The sequence below is a fragment of the Agelaius phoeniceus genome, chromosome 24 (genome assembly GCF_051311805.1).
Source record: "Agelaius phoeniceus isolate bAgePho1 chromosome 24, bAgePho1.hap1, whole genome shotgun sequence".
Classification (NCBI taxonomy): Eukaryota; Metazoa; Chordata; class Aves; order Passeriformes; family Icteridae; genus Agelaius; species Agelaius phoeniceus.
Window position 1 is genome coordinate 6,166,567 of NC_135288.1, and position 20,518 is coordinate 6,187,084.

The window sequence follows — 20,518 nt, forward strand, 5'->3', positions numbered from 1 at the left end:
CTCTGATCTATAATAATTTTGGGAGCAAGCCTTTGTTTCTTGACACTAAAATGCTGTTGATGTTATTTTCAGCACTGGAATTGCTGCAATGGAGCCCATGCAGTGCCCACAATCCTTTCCCTGACACTGGCCATGAAAAGCTGCTTCACACAAAACTTTAAGAGACTTCAAGAGGTACCAATCCACAAAAAAAAGAAGTCCATCCTTCACAGCAAGAGTTAAAAGGGTTCTCTTGTCCCCTCTCTGCTGTATTTTGTTTTAAAGATCATTACTGACACAAATCCGGGGGTTTTGCACCATACAAATATCCCATCATTCCTGGATCCTTCCACACTCTCAGCTGCACAGCCAGCAGTACACAGTTAAAAATACAGATATAAATATATGTATTTATGCTTCACAGTACATGTTACAAGTCTGTGCCTCCACACAGAAGGGAGCTGAAGCAGGGTCTGCCTCTGCTCTCTCCCTTTCCCTGTGCATTTGTTCCCAGTGAAGGATATCAGACATGACAGCCCTGGAGTCTGCAGCCCTTTGTCTCCACAAAAGGTCCAGTTCTGACAGCAGGAGGCTGGGACTTCACTTGGACACTGTTGCAGCAGTATATTTCAATCAACAATGCCTTGAGAAATTTCCAGGAACCACCAGCAAAAGTCAGGAATGAGCAATACTGAGGCTAAATAACCAGTCAAGGTTCTCTCTTTCTGAGAGCTCTTTCTGAGAACTACCAAGGAAACCAATTAAGATCAATCGCGTTCATCATTTAGGCCGGAGCACATCGGGGCCCATGGCCCTGTTTATTTATGGGCCACTTGAAAATAACCCCATGGAAAACAACCAGGGAATTGCTGCTGGCACGGACTGGATTTGAAATGCAATCAAAGTTTCTGGTTTCCTCAGAGAGAGCCTGTGAGCAAAGCACAGCAGCAGCTCTCCCTGAGAGCAGGCTCACAGAGCTGGGGCAGGGAAAGGGTTACCCAGGGCACCATAAATGTCACCAAAATATGCTGGGCACTTTGCTCCCCAGAGGGATTTTATTAGGATTTTCCACTAGCAGCCATGCCACAAGTACCCAGGAGTCAGAAAAAGAAATGGAAGCAGTTGTGAAATTGTCCCTTCTACTTTTACCGTCCACATGGAAAAACACACAAAAAGACTGACGGACACACACTGGGAAAAAAACCCAGATGATGCCCTTCAAGTTCTTTTTTCACAGTTTTATGGAGCTAGAGAACATCCTGAATGTCTAAACTCTCCAGAAGCACTGTCCCTTTAAAGTCAGAATGTGACTTTTTTTCACCACAAGAGAAAGTGCAGTTTCCCAGGTTCTTACTGGAAACATTTCTTGGGAAAATATTAATTTCCAAAGCATTGTTTTTACACTTTTGGTTCACTGGTTGTTTGAATCTTGTAATGCTTTAATAGTGTTTTTACTCCATGAATGTTTGTAATAACTCAATCCATCCTATTTCCTACAGTATCTCCTTTTAAGGATAATTATATCAATATGCTTCTTACATTTTGTAATCCAAAGAACTTATTTATTCTAGATTTTTTTTCTTAGTTGGGTGATTCAAAACAAGACTTTAATGGTATGATCCTGGCCCCCACGATTTCTGGAAAAGCTGCTGCACAATAAAACTCAATTCAAAACCCAAAAAACCCCATTAGAAACATGGATAATTATAGCATTTTGTTAAGTTCTCACAGCTTTTCTTCCTAATAAGAGAGTTCAAGGTTAGCTGCAATCTGCTGCATTTTCCAAGACAAAAATCTCATGCATTTCTTTTGTGTTCATGTGCCCTAAGAAACTTTGCTTTGGTTTTCTGGGTTTTTTTCTCAAAAAGAGCTGCAAAGTTTTGTAACAGGCTAAAAGATATAACCATAATTAAACTCTCTTACATATAGCCTTGAATAAGGGCCTCAAGCATATCTATTTACAACAGGAAATATCAAAGAACCTAAGCAGATTTAATAGGCTTACACAAGTCTTTTTCTAAAGCTACTCATGGCCTTCTGCAGAGGACATTGCTCAACTCAATTCTTCCCAAATTTCTGGGCTATTTTGCCACAGTCAAACCTCAAAAGCTTTTACAGATTATTGGAATTTAGGAATTAATATGCTTTATGGTCCCACAGCCTGGTCTGGGCATTATGAGTTCATCACTTCAGGGTTTGGCCATGCCTGTCTCCATTCAGTCTCCTCTGCTGCCTTTTCTGATGCTCCACTTGGAATACAAAGCAGCAATGGACAATTCTGCACATGACTACATTTAAAGGCAGTGATGTCCAATCCTGTCAAACAGGACCCCTTGTGTCAAGAACAGCCCTGCTCCCCGTGCTGGGAGGCTGCAGAGCTGGAAGGGCTCAGGGCTGGCTGAAAGGCTCAGGGCTACTGCCAGGTCTCAAAGCAGAGATCAGACCCCAGGGTACTCTTCTGCCTCCACACCAAATGAAAAGACAGCACTGCAGCCTAACTCAAAACATCTGGCTTGAAGGCAGTAGGAGCTTTTAGTGCTCCTCAGCCTCCAGAAACAGTCTCAGACAGTCAGGCTGAATTTTGGGAGGCTGGCAGCCACTGTTCCCTCAAAGGTCCTGTGCATAATACTGAGTGAGGGAAGGGCTAATGCTGCTTCTTAGCTGTTCATAAAGGAAACAAGAAGATCCCTTGATAAGATGTTATCTTCTTTCCTTCCTCTCACTGCATTCTCTGATCAACAGGGGAATTTCAGTTTTGTGTTCTCTGTCCCATACAGCAATCAGAGGCTCTAAAGGGGACCTCTGGCACTCCAGATCAAACTGTTACCCACTAAATCTCTTTTCTCTGGAGCATTAGAGATACTTCTGTAACACATCCAATATGTATCTGATGAAAATTGTTACCAGAATGTTTCAATCTCATAAGTTACAGAAAGAAGCCAACTGACAGCACTTGACAACATGGAGCACAGTGCCAGAATGCAAACCAATAAAGTTCCTTCTTCTTGAAAGTGACAAAATGCTTATTTTAAGCATACTGAGACAATAAAGTGCTGATTAACAGGCAGCATGTTCTTCAATGAAACGTATGAGTGTGTAGCCTTGTGCTAAATACAGAAGATGCAGAAGGTATGTGATGATGAGTGTGAGAACAGCTCCCCGTCAACATCCTGAAATTTAGCTTTAAACCAACCCCTAACAGAGTGTTTGCAGCTCCAGGGAGGACTGACCCAGTGTCAGGGACAATTTCTGTGAGCTCAAGAAGCATAAATGCACGTGCAAGGTTTATTTCTCAACAGCTTAGAGCTGTCTCAGACACATCCATGCCTGTAGCCATGTCTTTGCTGCCTTACCTTGGTACAAAGGGGTGTATTGACTCTCCAGGGATTGCCAGGGAGGGATTACTTTAGCCTGAGCTAGAAACTACAATACTTTCTTCTAATCACACGTTAACACCGTGTTCTGCAGAAATTAATAGAGATAAGGCTGAAAATAATACTCACCCACGGAGTCTAAAAATAAGCACCGAAATTTCCCCTCCTCGTTTCTCTCTGCTTTGTGTTTCCCCTCAGGTGATGACACCATTCTCCTCTCCAGCTCTCCTGAAATGCATCATGAGCATCATGGTTACAGACTGTTCTGGGAGCAGTTTCTGCATGTAGGGTCAGAGTTGTGGGATGCACTGGGTGAGGCAAACCAAGGGTTATAGTTTTGGGATGTGCTGCGTGAGGCAAATCAAAATCTCCCTGGACCAGAACAACCAAGAGAAGGCACTGGTTTAACATGGTCTCCAAGAATCAGATACCTAGAAACATATTTGAATATGTATAAATTAGGTGGGAAGGCTGATCACAAGAGAGAGATGAACTAATTACAGTAAACGGGGTGTTTTCAGCTGCATACATGAAGAGTACACTCCTTCAGAGTATTTTTGGTGTGACAGACTCTGTTTAGTTTTAGTCCTGCAGCTCAGCCCATCTCAGACTTCCAAATACAAGCCAATTAAAACACCAAAAGCTTATAGAATATTAATTGCTTTAGACCATGCAATGTATGCAGCCTCGATTCATGTAAACACAGGAATTTTGAGAGCACAATATCCTTAAAATCAGTAAAAGGGCAGTAATTTATCAGGAGCACTGCACAAAGGACTTGCAGTTCCACCAGGCAGACAAACTTCCCAATAAAAAGGACAGATGGAGAGGAAGCCAAATGATACTACCCAAAAGTAGGGAGTAACAACCCCAGTTTTGGGGCAGTTGGATATGCACCTCTGTAGCACTGACATGTCCTCATGCATATACAGAACACACTAATTCATTCTCAAAACAACTTCTTATGAGACAAGGAAAAAAGTTTCCTTCTCCCAGATGAAAAAAGTGAGGTCAGTAGGTGTGAATACAGATGGAGCTGGCTCTAGAAGTGGCATGAAAAAAAATGGAGTTCTGGGGATTACACAGCAGACTTGCTAATGTTGTGGTATTGAATTTAGAGGATCTGGCTCAGGGAAGGGAGAAGAATCAGTTTTTCATGACACATTGTGTCTCTCTGCGTGCAGCCCCTGCCATAAGGTGTCCCCAGCCCTGGGGACTGGAGCAGGGAGCCCTGGGGTGATTCCCTGCACAGCCAGGCTGTCCTGCTGCCAGATGCATGCTCCATTACATTCTTCTAGTCCTGAAGGAAAAGCACTTTGAATTTAGTAATATCCAGTACTCCTGTTAATGTGAGGCAGGAGACTGGCAGCACGCCACTCGCAGAGCCCAGCAATGGAAAAAGCAGAGAGGGAGCTGAGGCTCACAATGTGAAGCAGACAGACCTATTGTGAGCTGTCTCCATCCTCGGGGCTGGATGCTCCAGGCTGATTTATGAGCACAATATTTACAACTAACACACATGAAATGCATTATGAGGAGAAATAAATCTCCTAGCATGCACGGAGAGAAGCTAAGATAAAAGAATGCATATGGTAAACTAGGTGACTGTTTGTCATTAAATGTGGTACTGGAGCCAGAGCACGTCTCTGGGGCAGGGGAGGCTCAGGATTTGCACTGGGGTTTATCAATACTCTGGAAAACACGAGCCATTAGGCAGAGACTTTCAGAAAGATGTCCCAGCTTTTTATTTCTTTCCAGTGAACTCAAAGCTGATGAAAGACACTGTGTTGGAAGCTCTTGGGAGTAAAACAGGGCTTGAAAGGAAGAGCAGTCTTCTGCCTATGCAAAGACCCAGTGAACAGGCCAGAGTTCAGTGCCCAGGTCTTGTGTTACCACAGCAATATCCTTCATTTGTGTGCACCCATGTTCCAGCTCATAAACAGCATGAAATTGGTAAGAAAGGGCTACTTTAAGGCAGAGGGCACATCATAATTAAGTATTCTGACTTACTGCACCATGCTACAGGCAGTAGAAATTCCCCAAATTAATTCCTAAATTAAATCATCACTGAACAGGTAAACATTTCAGGAAAACAACCATCCCTTGCTAAATAACGGGACCAGCAAATAAGGATGTCAATTCTAGTTTCTCTGTAATTGCAAAACCCAAACCCCACTCCCAGAAACACTGACAACAATTCCCTGCTGATCCCTGCTGTCCTTTGAACCCTGCAGTGAGCAGGCTCCTCCAAATCTCATCTGGCTGGACAGGGAAGAGGAGGCAGCTCTCACTTCAATGCAGCTGTATCTGCCATTTCTGCCTACAAAGCTGCACTGCTCATAGATTGCATCTCACCATGCCCAGCCAGCCCAATTAGGCCCAAACAGCTTCTTGGAAGTCCCAGATTCATCTCTTCCTTTGATACTGAGGTTTGATGGTGCCAATATTTTTGCAGCTCTCTGTGATGTTGCCTCTTCCCTGGTGGGATGTGGCTTTAAGTTAAACAACTCATTTGCTGCAGGGTGCAGCACAGTCACGGAGAGCTGAGGCTGCTGCTTTTGCTCAGAGGGCTCTGATCAAACATCTGATTCCAGTATGGGAGGACAGACTCATAAAACCAGGCAAACCATGGAAGCAGACTGTGGTACAAACCAGAGCAAGCACTTCAGCTAACTGAACATGTTTCCTGTCCTCAGCCAGCACCACAACATCTTGGTTTAGCTACCACACATCTCCCTCAGAGCACTTCCCACTGCTCAAAAGGAACAACCAAAAATTCCTGTGAGAGCAGGACAGTTGGGTTGAAGGAACAGCAGAAGGGATCTGGGGAGCAGGAGAGGTTCTGCTGGGGAAAATCCTCCAAAATGAGCCCAAGAAAATGTAAATAAACCAAACTCAGCCCATGTGTGACACAATTCAATAAATGACACCTGGAGAAAAAGAAACTCTCCTGTATTTTACTGTCAGGAGTCTAAATTAATCACATTTTATATTTCTTTTATCAAAGCATTAATGATAAAGGGAGGATGAATATGAAAATACACCCTCCTCAGTGAAAATAATTATATTTGCCTCCATAACTTTGATTATTCCTTCAGACTTACCCTATTTTCTTTCTAAAACACTATTCAGGCCTTAAAAAATTGCAAAACTAACTAAACCTACTACCCACATTTATTGAAGCAATAAAGACATACTCATCTGTTGAATTACATTCTATTTTATGTTGATTTTATACACCATTGTAGTTATGGATAAAATCACACCATATTAACTAGCAGGGTAATTTTGTCCCACTGTTTTGTGGTTTCATGCCCATAAACAAGTGATTTATGGATTTTTTTTTTGTGGAGCTCCTTAGTATGTTGATTTCAAATGAAGCAAAGAAGAGGAACTCAGACTTCTATTGGCTATAATTTGTGAGATATATTTTGAATTAAATAAAAACAAAAAGAAAACCCAAAAAAGACAACCTAAGAACCAAGAAAGCAAGCAAGAAATAAATATGAAAACCTCAAGCCATATTTCATCCTAAACTCAGAGTCTAAATCCTTTAAAGTATGGGGAGATGATACAAGTCCCTCATCAGAATTCTGGGCTGGGCTGCAGAACCCAGGGCTCTGTGCCATCAAACCTAATCTTTGTTTCAGATCTGACACATTCTCTCCAAGTTTTCAGTCACATTGCAAAATCCTGAGAGGATGAAAGGCAGATTCTCCTCCTCTCTTACACTAACCCCAGGGCCTAGAAACAGCAGGACTTGATTTAACCAAACACACACTGGGCCAGAAAAATGATGAGTGATCCTGGGACTTGAGTGACACCAGGGAGACTTCATCTGATTCATGGCTTTCCAACGTGATCATTGCATCACCTCAGACTCCTGAGCAGATTGTGCTGAAATGAGGAGATACCAGAATGCCAAAAAGCTTCTCCTCACTGGCCAAGCTGACAGCAAAGTCAGCAGAGTCTCCTCCTCCCTAGGGAACTGCACTCACCAGGCAGGAGCAACCTCCCAGCCCCAAACAGGCAACATCTGCCAGGAGCCAAGGCCCTGGTGCCCTCTCTGCAGAGCTGCCACCAACAAAAATGTCCCCAGGCCTTCCTTCTTCCAACTGAACTCCTCTCCACTGCCTCTATCAGCCAAAAAATTTACTGTACCACACAAAGCCTGGACCAAGCTAAATCTGATGGCTCCCAAACAGGCTTCTTAAGCCTCTAGCAAACCAAGAGTAGGATATTTGTTTCTAAATCTCCAAAGGAGGATTAGGCAGGGTGACCATAATCCTAACCAGCCTCACACCTGCCACTCATTCTTAGTCAAGGAGAGATGCATTTTAGTATCTGGAAGTTGCTAGCAGACGAAGCTCTTTGTCCAAGGTAGGACATCAAAGATTACAGTTCCCAGCTCCCTTGTTTCTTGGCTGCATAGAAAAATAAGGGGTTTTTCTGTGAGACAAAGAGTGACTATGACTGTTTGGTGAATATGTTTGAGTGAATATGTTTGTTTTGGTTCTGGTGACATCATTCCTTTTTGTCAGCACCATCCCTCAGTAACTGACTCTGATCTGAGGAAGGACTAGAGCAGGTAACTGTCTTCTGAAACTTTATCCTATCATCTCCCTCTATTTCAGTGCCCTAAACAAATATAAGGTCAGTGAGAGACTTTTTCATATATGTTGTCCAACCTTTGATCAAAACCCTGCATTTTCCATGATGTTCTCATGCAAGTCCCACTGCAATGACGTCAGAGCTTCCCAATACCCATTTTAGCACCAATTAAAGGGCAATGCTCAGAGAACCATTTCTCTTTATTCTGTAGGAGTTTAAGCAGTGCTGTTATTACTTTTGAGGGGGAATTGTGCAGGCTCCTTGTCAATTGGTTTAGGTTGCCTAAATGAAGCCAAATTGCTCTTGCCATCCCCAGCTGCTGCTGCTGCCTGTGTGTTCCACCTTCCCCACATTCACATTAATCCACCAGCCAAGAGCAAAACAACCTTCCCTCAGTGCACCTCCAGCAAACAGGGCAGGAAAACACCACAAAAGGGAAAAAACCACACATCACTTGCAGCATTTTTACATGTAATAGTAACAGTCTCTTGGTGCCATCATCAGCCATGGCATTTCATTCACACAGAACACTTGTGGGCACATCACATATGCTTTTCCATTCAATGTATTTTTAAATGTTTCCCAGGCAACTGTTTCAATACAATATGCCTCCTTGGCAACCTGGTACCCGCAAATGCCATGCTAGTCTCCCTAGTCCTCTTTTTAGGCCTTCCCATCTTGGCATATAAATGTCACAAGGCCGGGTTTTCCATCTCCAGCCACACAGGTGCTGAGCTGTCCTTGCTTTTGGAAAGGCTGAATTGAAGAGATGAGTTGTGCACTGGGTGCTGCAAATTCAGCTTTGGGGTGCTACCAGAGGGAGCAGGTTTCCAAGGCAGTGACTTTTTGTGGGAATGTCTCCTGCAACTAAAATTAAGGAGAACCCACAAAACTGTCTCCACTGAAGTGACTTTCTCTGGAAGCAGCAATGAGCCTGCACTTCCCAAACTGAAATGCACGTCACCTTTATTGTCCTGACTAAGCCAGTTTTACCCAGCTCTCCTCATTTTGTGGTTTAATTGTAAGACATCACATGAATGAAAAGAGTCAGACTTTCCCATTTCACCCCAGCCAGTGATTAGCACTGGACTGAGTGGGTCAGTTTGCTGAGTTACTCTTTCCAGGGCTGCAATTGCTGCCACTGGCTATTTAGGGGACACATTGTGACATTAGAGTGGAGCATTTCAGCTGTGGGACATTTGCTGCAGCAGCTTTCCCTGCTGCTCTGCTCTGCACACTGTGGTCTCTTTGGGGACATTGTCCTTTATTACATTTAGCAGGATGGCCATGCTCATCCTTGAGTGAAGTCACAGACTATTTGACAAGGTCAAAAAATCATCAACATGTACTCCCAAGCTAAGCACTGATTAGATAAAATAATTAAAATATAATAATATTTCAATGGTCTAGCAAGGAACAATTTCTTCTGAACATTTTTATCTGATACTGGAGCTATCACTACAGAAGAAATGATATTTCAGAAGGTCTAAAACTATCAGCGAGCATCAGTCGTCATAAAAAAGAAGTTTTAATAAAAACTGTATGTGCTTCAGCCTCAAAGTGGCACATTAAAAAAAATAATAGCTCTTGCATGCAATGACATCAGGCTCTGAGAGAAACCCAGCAGAAACTGTGGCATCTCTTCTTCATTGATTACTCCATAACAACAGCTGAAAATTACAATTTTTCCAGGCTATAAAATGCCTAGCACTCCAAATTCTACACCGGCAGCAAAAATCTCCTCCCTGTCTGTGAGCTGTTGTATCTGTAATAGAGACCCTGCATTACCAAGCTTTCTAATTCTTCCCAAATGCAGAAGCTCTCATTCAATGCTGCAGCTGTTGGGGAGGAAATCAGAAATAGCAGAAGGCGGATTAGTTGATAATGTACCAGTTCTTCCCCAGCAAATGCTGGCACCTGCGTTTTACACTCTCCTCTTTCCCTCAGCCCAGGAAAAGATCACTTGGTTTGTTTGGCAGGCAATTTATAGGCTTTAGTGATTGTGGAACTGTAAAAGGATTAGAATTTGTTATAATAGCCCCTTCTTCCTGAGAGCAAGAGTTAAAACTGAGGCCCACTTTACAGCAAGAATCAGGGACCATGTAAGTAAAGATTAAGCGTGTGCAGCTTGATGAGACTCAACAGGGAAGAGATAACTACACATGCTGGCTCTCCATTTACAAGGAAATCCCTGCAGATAATCTGTAGGAGCATTCTGGCTTCCACCAGCTCAAATCCCTTGACCACTGGCTCAAATCCAGTCAAGGCTGATTATGATAAAGACTACTCTCTGCATTTCTAGGAGAACTTTTTTCCTAAGACCACTAAACATTCTAATTATTAAATTAGCAAGACCCAAAATCAAGCAAGAAGTAATAGGATTTCCATGCAGTGGAGGAAACAGAAGATATGGTCTTGTGCAAAGGGGCAAGCCCAAGAACAGATCCTGTTCTACACTTTGCCTTCCTATTCTTAGTACATCATTCATTCTGGAAAGATGCAGATGGAAAATACTAAATGCCCTTAATGGACAAAGACTTCTAGTTTGAAATCTGCAGGTAGTTACAGAAGCAGATAGAGCAAGGATGAAAACATTCATGACATGGTTAGAGTGGGTAAAAAACCTTAGAATTTTCACTTAAATCTACAAAATCCAAATCCACCTACAATCTACACTTGCTACAGAAGCAAGGTTTTCTCCTTTTGCTTTTTACAAGCAGAAGCTGCAATAATAATTTTCCCTATTCTTTTTATTATATTCTTTCATTTGTGGCCCTTACTGCACAATAACCATTTTTTATGTTCTCCCATAATAAAGCTTTTGCAAATGCTGGAAGTGCTCACAGCACACACAGCAACACCTCCAGCATGAAGAACAGGCTGCACTCCTGATGGCTGTTCTGGGAGAAGTCGTATCTAACAACATAAATCCATGGGTACAACACACGGTTTAGCAGCAGAGGATTGTCCAAGGAGTATCCGTGGGGTCATAAAACACCAACCCAAACATCACAGGAATAAAAAAACCCCTGTGGCATCTCTGATCGTTAGCATAGATACACCCAGGAGTGTGTTTGGACGCTTTCACAGCCCCCTCGGATTTTGTAAAATCCCTGGTTTTGCATAGTCTGCTGCCTCCGTGTGGTGACAGTCAGCGCTGGGCCACAATTCCCAGCGATCCTGACTAAAATCCCCCGAGGAACACTTCTTCAGCTGGCTGTGAAATCAGATTTCTACCCCTCCTCTGTCATCTCATTTCCCACCACTTCCACAGCCAAACCCCTCTTCAATTCACACTTTTGCTTTATTTACACCCCCTTTCTCCTGCTCTTCTCTGCTGCCACCACCACCTTCCTCTCCACAGCAGCCTAAACCCTCCAGATCCAGATTCCCCCTTTGCCTCTGTTCCACTTACCTTGTTCCACCTGCAGCTTTTGGGGGAAACGCCTTTCCCAGCAAAGGAAAGGAGGGGTGATTTCCTGGGATCTCCTTTCACCACACTGGGAAGCAGCTTCTTAATGGCAACAACAGTGACAGAAGCCTGTGACTGTGCCTTGGGTGCTCCCCAGGCACTGCAGTGGCTGTAACAGACATTAATGTGGGAAAAGGTTGGTCTTTGTGACAGGGGTTGACTTTTCCAGTAGTTTCTTTCTTCCTGGATTTTATTCTCATTTTACTCTGCCCATCACACAGCTGAAATGCTGGCCCTCTTGTGTGACAATTTTTTATTATTTTTGTTTTTTAACTATCCATTGCATAAACTCCACAGATCCCAGGAGCAACCAAACACTGCACTTCCAAGATTTTTATCCACAAAAGGAAACCTAATAATGCTGCTTTAAAGTTAAGAAATTAGTTATTACACAGAGTTAAAGGCATTTTGGACTCACAGAAACACAAAGTACCTGAAGGGAAGGTGAAGGCTGGGCAGAGCCTCCCAGATCTCTGCACAGACAGAATCATCCTCAGCTGAAACACCTCTGGATGGGGCTGAATGGACCTCCTCAGCTTCAAATTGATGTGAAATGTGAATCTCTGAACTCTGATACCCATTTTCAAGGTTCAGATGCACTCAAAGCACATATTAAGTCCACTGTTACTTAATATATTTTTGCTGGGCTGTGTGACCGACACAATAACTCACTAGTGTAACCTCTAACAATCAGTCAGTCAATACTGATGCCTCCTTTCTACTCTGAAAAATCCAAGGATGCCACAGTCCACAGACATCCAGGAACACATAAATGCAGTTACAGAGAAGGAGAATGTGGACTTGGACTCATGTTTTACCAATAATAAATTGGTTTTATGCAAAGAGTCCTGTGTGCTGGTGCTCCCTCATAAATACCTGCTACCAAACTAGATTTATTTCCTTGCACATTTTTTGCATCAGTTATTAGGAGTTTAAACAGCACAGTTACTTTCTGATCCTTTTATGTACTGTTGGAGGATGAATTTTCTGTCACCATTCTTCTGGGGTCCGTTTTTGAGACGGCTGCAGGCTGGGGAGTGTTTAAACCCTCTGTAGCATGGCAACACTCCGGCCAAAAACGTCAAATCGCATCACTTCAGACTCTTCTCTAAAAGCGAAATTAGGTCAGAGGTGCGCTCCCAATCCGTTTTATTTTTTGGAAGAACACCTTTGGGTCTGGACCCCTCAGCAGCTCCAGAGCCAGGGCGGGATCGGCCAGGCCCCACCCGGCGCCATCTTGTCCCCCTCAGCCACGGGGACCACCCAGCACAGCCCTGACCCTGCTCTTCCCAACACACCAAAACCCTATAAAAACATAAAGTTTGAGGGTAAAAGCAACACAAAAAAAGGGCTGTTTTCGAGACAGACCAGCCGCCGGCGGCTGAGGGGTGCAGGGGATGCGGAACGCCGGGCTCCCCTCAGGGCGCCCTCAGCACCGCTCACCGTCTCCGGCCACCCCCGCGCCGTGAGGGCGGCTCTGAGGGCGGCTCTGAGGGCGGCTCTGAGGGCGGCTCTGAGGGCGGCTCTGAGGGCGGCTCTGAGGGCGGCTCTGAGGGCGGCTCTGAGGGCGGCGAGTCACAGCCCCGGCAGCGCGCCCGGGGCAGGAGGAGGAGGAAGAGAAGGAGGAAGCCCCGGCCGCCCTCACTCCCCGCCCTCCCGCAGCCTCCAGCGCCGTCCCTCGGCGAGGCGCGGGGAGCCTCGGCCATGTGTGAGGAAGGAGCCGCCAAGCTGCGCCTGAAGCCCCGGACGGTGCCGCCCGCCCGCGGCCGGGAGCGCAGCCCCTGCCCCGAGCCCCCGCCGCGGCCCCAGTGAGTCGGGACCGGATCGGTCCTGGGGGAAGGAATCAGCTCCGGGGGGATCGGATCGGCTCCGCAGGCCAGGGTGCACCGCGCCCCCGACTCGCGGCGTTTCGCGGTCAGATCTGTGTCTGTTAAAGGTTATTTCATCAAACACCGCCCGTAGCGCCTTTAAAAATAGGGATAAAACTGCAGGGTAGAGCACAGCGTGCCCCACGCCTTCCGCACGTTCCTCGGCACAGAACAGCACTAGAGGGGACAGGGCCTGAGAAACGTCAATGTATGAAAACTTAGTTTTCTTTCTTCCAGAATATGGCTCACAGGAGCGCAGAAATATTTTCTGTTTTTCCCAGTCCTGGAGTTCGGGAGGACGGAAAGCAGAGTGGCTCGGTTTGTGTTCGAGCCTGGGGCTCAGCCGAGTCCCTTCCACCATGGGCTGGGAGAGGTTGATCACTGCTCTTTGTGTTGTTTCTAATTTCTTCCCTGTACAGCTCCATTCTTGGACAGCGACCCAAGAAAACGCATCAGGAAGAATGCTGGAAATACCATTGTGACATAAACAATCCATCCTTCTCTTGGAATTGTCTTTATACATTACCTTTTTAGTGCTTATAGTTCCTAGGATCAATTTAATCAAGTTGTTTAGGAAGATAATCAGTAATTTCAAATGGCAGTGTGGGAATGTCCAGACATACACGGGAACTGATGCAATTGCCACCCTCAGTGCAAACACTTCCATGATTTCTGTGCTCAGCAGGTGTTAAGTTGGGTATTTGAGAAGATAAAACAGTGGCTGCACTTAACTGCTTCACTTGGAAGTGAGGATAGTGATAGATGCCTACTGCTCATTTGTTACCAGCAGAAAGGAAAGCATTTAGACATTCATTTTTTGCTAGCTGCCCAAATTACATAAGTCATATAAAGCTGCAAAAATAGTTTGCAGGCTCAATAATGTCTTTGTGTTCCAATAAAAAGAGGCAAACTGGCATCAGTGTTAAGAGCATTTTCTTTGTTCTCTCCCACCTTCAAACTATTGGACTGTGTCTTTACAGGGCATCGACTGACAGATGTTCCTGGTTTGAAAAGGAAGAATTAAATGAGTGTGAAAAGACCTGGCTTTTGCTACTGAAAGACATCAGTCAAGATTCAGAGTGCACAAACTGGGACACAGTGCCCAGCTTTCCAGAGTTCTTGGAAAAGGTAGCGTGCTGTATCCTTGTTTTTGCACTTTGTTCCTGCTTCCAATAGCGACAGCCTGCTTAATGGGAAACAACATGAAATAGCTTTTAGAGATGTGGGCTTTCAGCTCTTTAATCTCTGTGTGCAGTGCTGTGCCTGGGCATGGTGTGGCAGGGAATATAAGGACAGCTACAAGAGGCTTTTTTGGCAGTACAGCAAATTCTTTCCAACATTTTGCTGGGAAGAGGAAGCTTGTGTAAGGATGCTGATTGCCATAAACACCAGCATCCCCCTAAGGAATGAGACTGCAAAAGGCAAGCTGTAATGGAGGGGTTAATTACACAGAACCCACCCTGACATCACTCCAGTGACATCAGGCAAGATCACAACATCAAAATCAGTCTTTATAAAGTACTTTTTCCTCCCCTGAGCAGCAGCAGGTTGTTTTTTCATCCTTACTCTCTCTGGAACATGAGTACCCATTGTATCCATTTAGAAAGGCTGAGGGAAGACCCATATTCCATGAGCTTCATGGGCTCCTGGAGGAGGGACATAAATAAAATGTTCTTTTCTTTCCTGTAGTTCAGTTTTCTCAGTATTTGCAATGTGTTCTCAAAGCCTGGGTTTAGGTATTGATTGAGCTCCATGTGCTTAAGACATTCTCTGTGTGTGTGTTGTAGAAACAACAGGAAAAGAGTCCAGAACACCAGGAAGTCTTTACAGTTGGAACTAAAGACTTTCAGTGGGTATCATTCCCATCTTTTCACCAAGAAAAACGTCTGAACCCCACGGATCTGAGCTCCCAGCAGCCAGCACAGAGCCAGAGCAATGAATTACATACAGGCCAGGGCCAAGCAGATAAACTGAAGAGTTTATCATCCACAGCTGAGGAAACCTGCAGGGGAGCCAGTACAGATCAAGCCCAGACTGCCCCTGGAGCAGGCACAGAAGGGGTTTCAGAGCTGGCTGTGAGTCCCAAGCCTTGCAAACTCCCTGGGCACAGCAGCTCAGCACAGCCCTCGGCGCTGGTACAAAGCCCTGCAGGAGCTCTGGGCCCTCAGCAGCAGCAGCACACAGGGACTGCACGGAGCAGCAGGGCAGGCAGGAGAGAACAGGGTGAGGAAAAGCCTCAAATCCAGACACACCAGCAGGAGCTTCCAGCAGGGGAGGCCACGGGGGTGCCTGTGGAGAAGCCTCAGCCCGGGAGTGCTCCTGGGGCTCACAGCCACAAGGAGAAGGAGGAAAACCAGAGTGAAGCAGCTTCAGCTCTTGACAGTTGTCCCATGTGTCTGATGCAGTTTAGTGGAAGGTAAGTTTGTGTTTTGGTTTTTTTTCATCACTTTCCCATAAATGAACCACAGCAGGTTCTGGATGCATCCCCTATGTACACAATAACAAAAGCAGACAAAACCTCTATGTAAGGTCCTTTTTAGCTGTCAGAATGACATACTTTAATCCCATTCACGAGCTGAGTATCTGCCCTACAGTAAGAAATGTTAACAGTGTCATAGTACCTTGCCTGCCAGAGTTGCTGAAAATGGGATTTTACACAGGTCCTCTAACCCTGCCAGCTCTGTTGGGGGCCACTTTCCTGTTGTTGGGAGGCTGAACAGGGAGACAAGGAGTGGCTACATTCATATTTAGACAATTTTGGTCCTTCTGTCAAGAGACTTAGACAGAAAAGCTTAAAATGCATCAGGTCTGTGCTACTCAGCTCCAGTTTGAGCAGCAGTGACAGCAAGGGTGGGAGGTTTTGGTAGAGGATTTGGGCACAGGACTGAGTGCCCCACTGAGGTACCAGAGCACTTGTGGGAGGGAGTGAAGGCAGAAGGATTGTAGTGAGTGTTTGTGTTTGCAGACTCTCCCAGCTGGACATCGATGGGCACCTTGCCAGGTGCTTGTCTGAAAGTGCAGATGATGTCATGTGGTAAACCCAGAGGAGTGGGGAGCACGGCAGCCAGGCCAAGGACGAAGCTTCCTCAAAGGAAAAGGAAAAATGTGCCAAGGAAGCACATCCTTGTCTCTGACTTCAAGCAGTAACTCAGCAGAAGGATAAGTGCCACCTGCCTATTTGGTTTTGGTTTATTTTAGAGCCTCTCAAATGCACAAAAAGTCATTCTAGTTCTGGAAATGGTGCCCTGGGATGTCCCAGAGGCCCCCAGGGAAATCAGGCTGGGTACTCCTGAAGAAATGCACCACTGAAATCCCTTCAGCTTTGTCTGATGCACCAGAGCTCTGAATCTCTCAGGACAGAAGACAGCAGCTGAGCAAAAGACAACTGTTACTTAGTGTATTACTTTTTTTTTTCTAAACAGATAGTCTATGAAAATAAACTCAGTTAAAAAGTAATTTGAATTTGGCATTGTTGTTGTTTTAATACCTAAGAAAGTGTAATTGTATAATTGATCCTGAGAGTGAAGCTATTTAAGAGAAAACACGGCTCAAACCAAATCAAGGGTGTGGGGTTTTTATGTTTCTGAAGGAGCCCAGCTGAACTCAAACCCTTGCAGTGCAGGTTTCCAAGTCTCTCTCAGTGTTTACAGGTGATTAACACGACTGGGCTAATGAGGCTGCAGTGTCCCAGTGCTGGGCTGCAAAGGGAGATTGAACACAGCCAAAGGAGCTGATTTTGGTACCAGCTGCACACAGGGCAGAACTGCCCAGAGCCTGCTGGGGCTGGGAGGGGCTCAGCTGCTCTGTGGTCACTCCTCAGGAGGAGCAGGGGAACACTTGCCAGGCCTGGCAATGACAATAAATGACATTTAGGGCCAGCTCAGTAACCACAAACCAAGGGATGAGATCACCAAGCTGCTGTGGTTCATTTCCCTGTGCCCTGGACCTCAAATCCTGCAGCTGAGCTGGGATCCAGGTACAGAATAAACACAGGGTACAGTATAAAAATACAGGAGCTCCTGGAGATTTGATTTACAGTGGGGTCTGCTTCAGAGGTTGGACACAGCCCATTTCACTGATAAATAATAACAGTCTGTTAACTTTTTCATTAAAGTCTTTAATAGATGTGCAAGAATATAAATGATCTCAGCTGTTATGGATTAGTATACCATCTTCTGCACAATTAAAACTGGTCAGCAAAGATCCCAACTAATTAATTATACAAAACTACAAGAACATATTTACTGTTTTACAATCATTAAATTAGCTAGAATTTTCATTTACTATTTCAAATAAGACAACTATATATCATTACCAGATCCATTTGTAATATATTAGGATTTTTTTTTCCAAACCACACATTTAATTACATCCTTCATTTTCTTTTATTTATAAAACAAGTACTTTATATAAAAAATTTCCCCTTCATCATGAACAGAACATTATTCAAACACTTGCACATGAGCAACCAAACTTGTACCCAGCAAACTATTTGGCAACACAGCAACATTGTAAATGCCTGTAAATTCTTAAATAAAAATCAAATAGTCTTTACAATGTTTGATTAGCAAAATGTGTCTTTCTATTCTTCCTTCCCTCCCTCCCAAAATGTTCTGAAACCTGGAAAAAAAGGTTAAAAAAAACCCCAACCCACATTTCTAATATTTCCAGTTTCAAGTTCCATGCCCTGGCATGTCAAAGGACAGCTTAACCTGTCACAGTTCCTTTCATGAGCTGCCTGCAGTCACTCTGATCACTACTGATTAGCTTTAGTACCAGGGGAGTTCAAAACACTGAGCAGGAAATTATTCAGGGGAAATAAAATAAGAGGGAAAAGGGGAAAAGGAACAATTAAAAAAATGTCAGATTACATTTAAAAGGTAATGTTGCCTTTAGTAGATAATAAAGTATCTAAAGTCCAGGCATTTGAGGCAAGTACTTTTTACTAGTTAAATTATTTAGTGTTGATTAAAAGACATTTTGCTGAATATGAAAAGCTACAGTCCAACAGAGAAACCCACAACTGAAACCTGAATGGGATTCATAGAACTAAACAACCACAGGTCTGCATAATTGTGGCTAAGAGGGGATACAAAACCTAGATTGTTAATCAATGATTAATTGACTATTTCAAACAATGTTTTGGCAGTCTGGTCCTAGCACCTCATGACTTGGATGTGAATCCCAAAGATGTCATGTTCAGCACCTAATGCAATGCTGTACCCTGAGAAAACCATAGGTTCATGGAAAGAGAGTGAAAGGGTCCCAATGTCTCCTGTTTTACCCCATGAGAGGCCAGCCCAGGGCGCTCATTTCCCTCCCCCAGCAGCCCTGGAGCCCAGCCCAAGGAGCAGAGCTGAGCCTGCCCCGGCTCCCCCAGCTCCCAGCACAAGGGATTCCACACTTGTCTTTTGCTTCTTCCAATTTCTTAGGTATTTGTTTTTCTGCCATTAAAAGAATTGTACTGCTCTGATGCAAATCATTTTGCTGAAAGATCCCATTCTCTGCTGCAGAATGATTAATTAGTAATTAATGCACACTGAGCAACTGTAAGCAGACAGTTTATCATAAGCAGGAGGTGTGCTTTATCAGGAAAGTGGATTTTATCTTATGGTTATTCTAGATTTACTACTTTAAGGCTATGCTTTACTATGCTTTTGCTCTACATCTGAATATTTGTATTGTTGATAAAAATACTTTTCAAAAATCTAATATACAACACAATATCATTGTAGGTGTAGGCACTGCTTAAGTATGTTTAGAAATCCTTTGTGTGCAAATTTAGATTTCTTCAATCTCTACGTTTTGGTAAATTTGGAGTTTAAGACAACAGATTCTGTAATTGATACCGTAAATTCTAATTTGGAATTAATCTCACTGAGTCACTCTGCATTCCAAATTCTGTAAAAATGCAACTAAACATCAGGCTGCAGCTGTGAACTGTATGTTTCAGATGGAATTTTATTTAATATTAGCAAGCAGAACTTACCAGGTGTAAGAATGTCCCAAATATGCAATAATCCTTCAATGCAGTTTATCCATTTAGGCACTTAAATCTTGTACCCAAATTTATGTTTTGATTGCTAATAAAACACAACTCCTTTTAAATATATCTGAGATGTTTAGACAGGTACCACTTGTGAAAAAAGGCATCAAAAATAAGCTTCAACACCACTGTAATATATTTTATTCTTCAGGATGTTACACTGTAATACTCTTCAACTGGGAGCTCATTGCATCGAATGTTTGTAGAAAGGGTGTGGATCTCAAAGTTTCTCATGATCTCCTTTTGCAGGGATGCAATGAACGTTTCAATCCTTCATGAAACAGGCACAAAATGCAAATTCCTTCATTAATGAAGCCAGTTGTGTCAGTGCCCAGAACTTAAGAATCACTAAGTGGCAGAGGACACCCACCAAAATCATAATTCTCTTCTTTGATTTTCAGCAGCAAATTTGTTTTTAGATCATTGGTCTCCATCCAGAGTGAGCAGTCCCAGCCTCGCATGCATATACTGTAGTTAAGGATAAATTAATGTCATTCACACTGTCCCCAACGAGGTCATTCCTTCATACTGTCTCTTCTGTTGACAGCAACAATGGATTAATATATTCAAATCCTTCAAATTCTGACTGATCTATTCTCTTTATTATATCTCTGAAAAACAAATGAGAGCAGGGTTTAGTTTACCAGAACACTGGGCAGCCTTCCACCATATAATGCAAGATACAAAGAATTTCCAATTTACTGTAACATGACCAAGTTCTAATGGCAAGTACATAATTGTGGGAAATAGTAAAGGTGAGAGGATTTTTAGAAGCAAGATAGTAAAAGGTTTTAAGCTTAATAATGGTGTATTGTGTATTGTTAATAGAAAGAAGACAAGCAAACATTGTGTGGAGCAGGTGTATGTGTACTTTAAGTAATTGGCTAAAATAACTCTCTAAGTTTTAGCAATGTGCTATTGGCTAAAAAGTGTTTAAGATGCTCTGTAACAAAGTCTCAAGCTGCACCAAGGGAAATACAGGTTGGATATTAGGAAGAAGTTTTTTCCAGAAAGGTGAGAAAGTTCTGGAATGGCTGCCCAGGGAGGGGCTGGAGTCACCATCCCTGGGTGTGTTTAACAAAGCCTGGATGTGGCTCTGGGTGCCAGGGTTGAGTTGAGGTGTGGGTCAATGGTCTTGAAGGCCTCTTCCAACCTGGTGATTTTGGGG

At 43.8% G+C, this 20,518-nt stretch overlaps 2 protein-coding genes across 4 annotated transcripts in view; one reads left to right on the forward strand and one right to left on the reverse strand.

Annotated features, from left to right (window-relative positions):
- Window positions 1-17,728, forward strand: part of FAAP20 (FA core complex associated protein 20) — a 32,757-nt gene extending 15,029 nt beyond the window's left edge. The window contains exons 2-5 of the mRNA XM_077190097.1: window positions 12,859-13,244; window positions 14,285-14,432; window positions 15,092-15,720; window positions 16,270-17,728. Coding sequence (XP_077046212.1) covers window positions 12,859-13,244; window positions 14,285-14,432; window positions 15,092-15,720; window positions 16,270-16,342 — 1,236 coding nt within the window. The 3' untranslated portion in view covers window positions 16,343-17,728. The remainder of the gene's footprint in view (window positions 1-12,858; window positions 13,245-14,284; window positions 14,433-15,091; window positions 15,721-16,269) is intronic.
- Window positions 17,401-20,518, reverse strand: part of PRKCZ (protein kinase C zeta) — a 42,362-nt gene continuing 39,244 nt past the window's right edge. For all 3 annotated transcript variants that reach the window (XM_054647914.2, XM_077190106.1, XM_054647912.2), the window contains one exon: window positions 17,401-19,961. In XM_054647914.2, coding sequence (XP_054503889.1) covers window positions 19,874-19,961 — 88 coding nt within the window. In that variant the 3' untranslated portion in view covers window positions 17,401-19,873. The remainder of the gene's footprint in view (window positions 19,962-20,518) is intronic.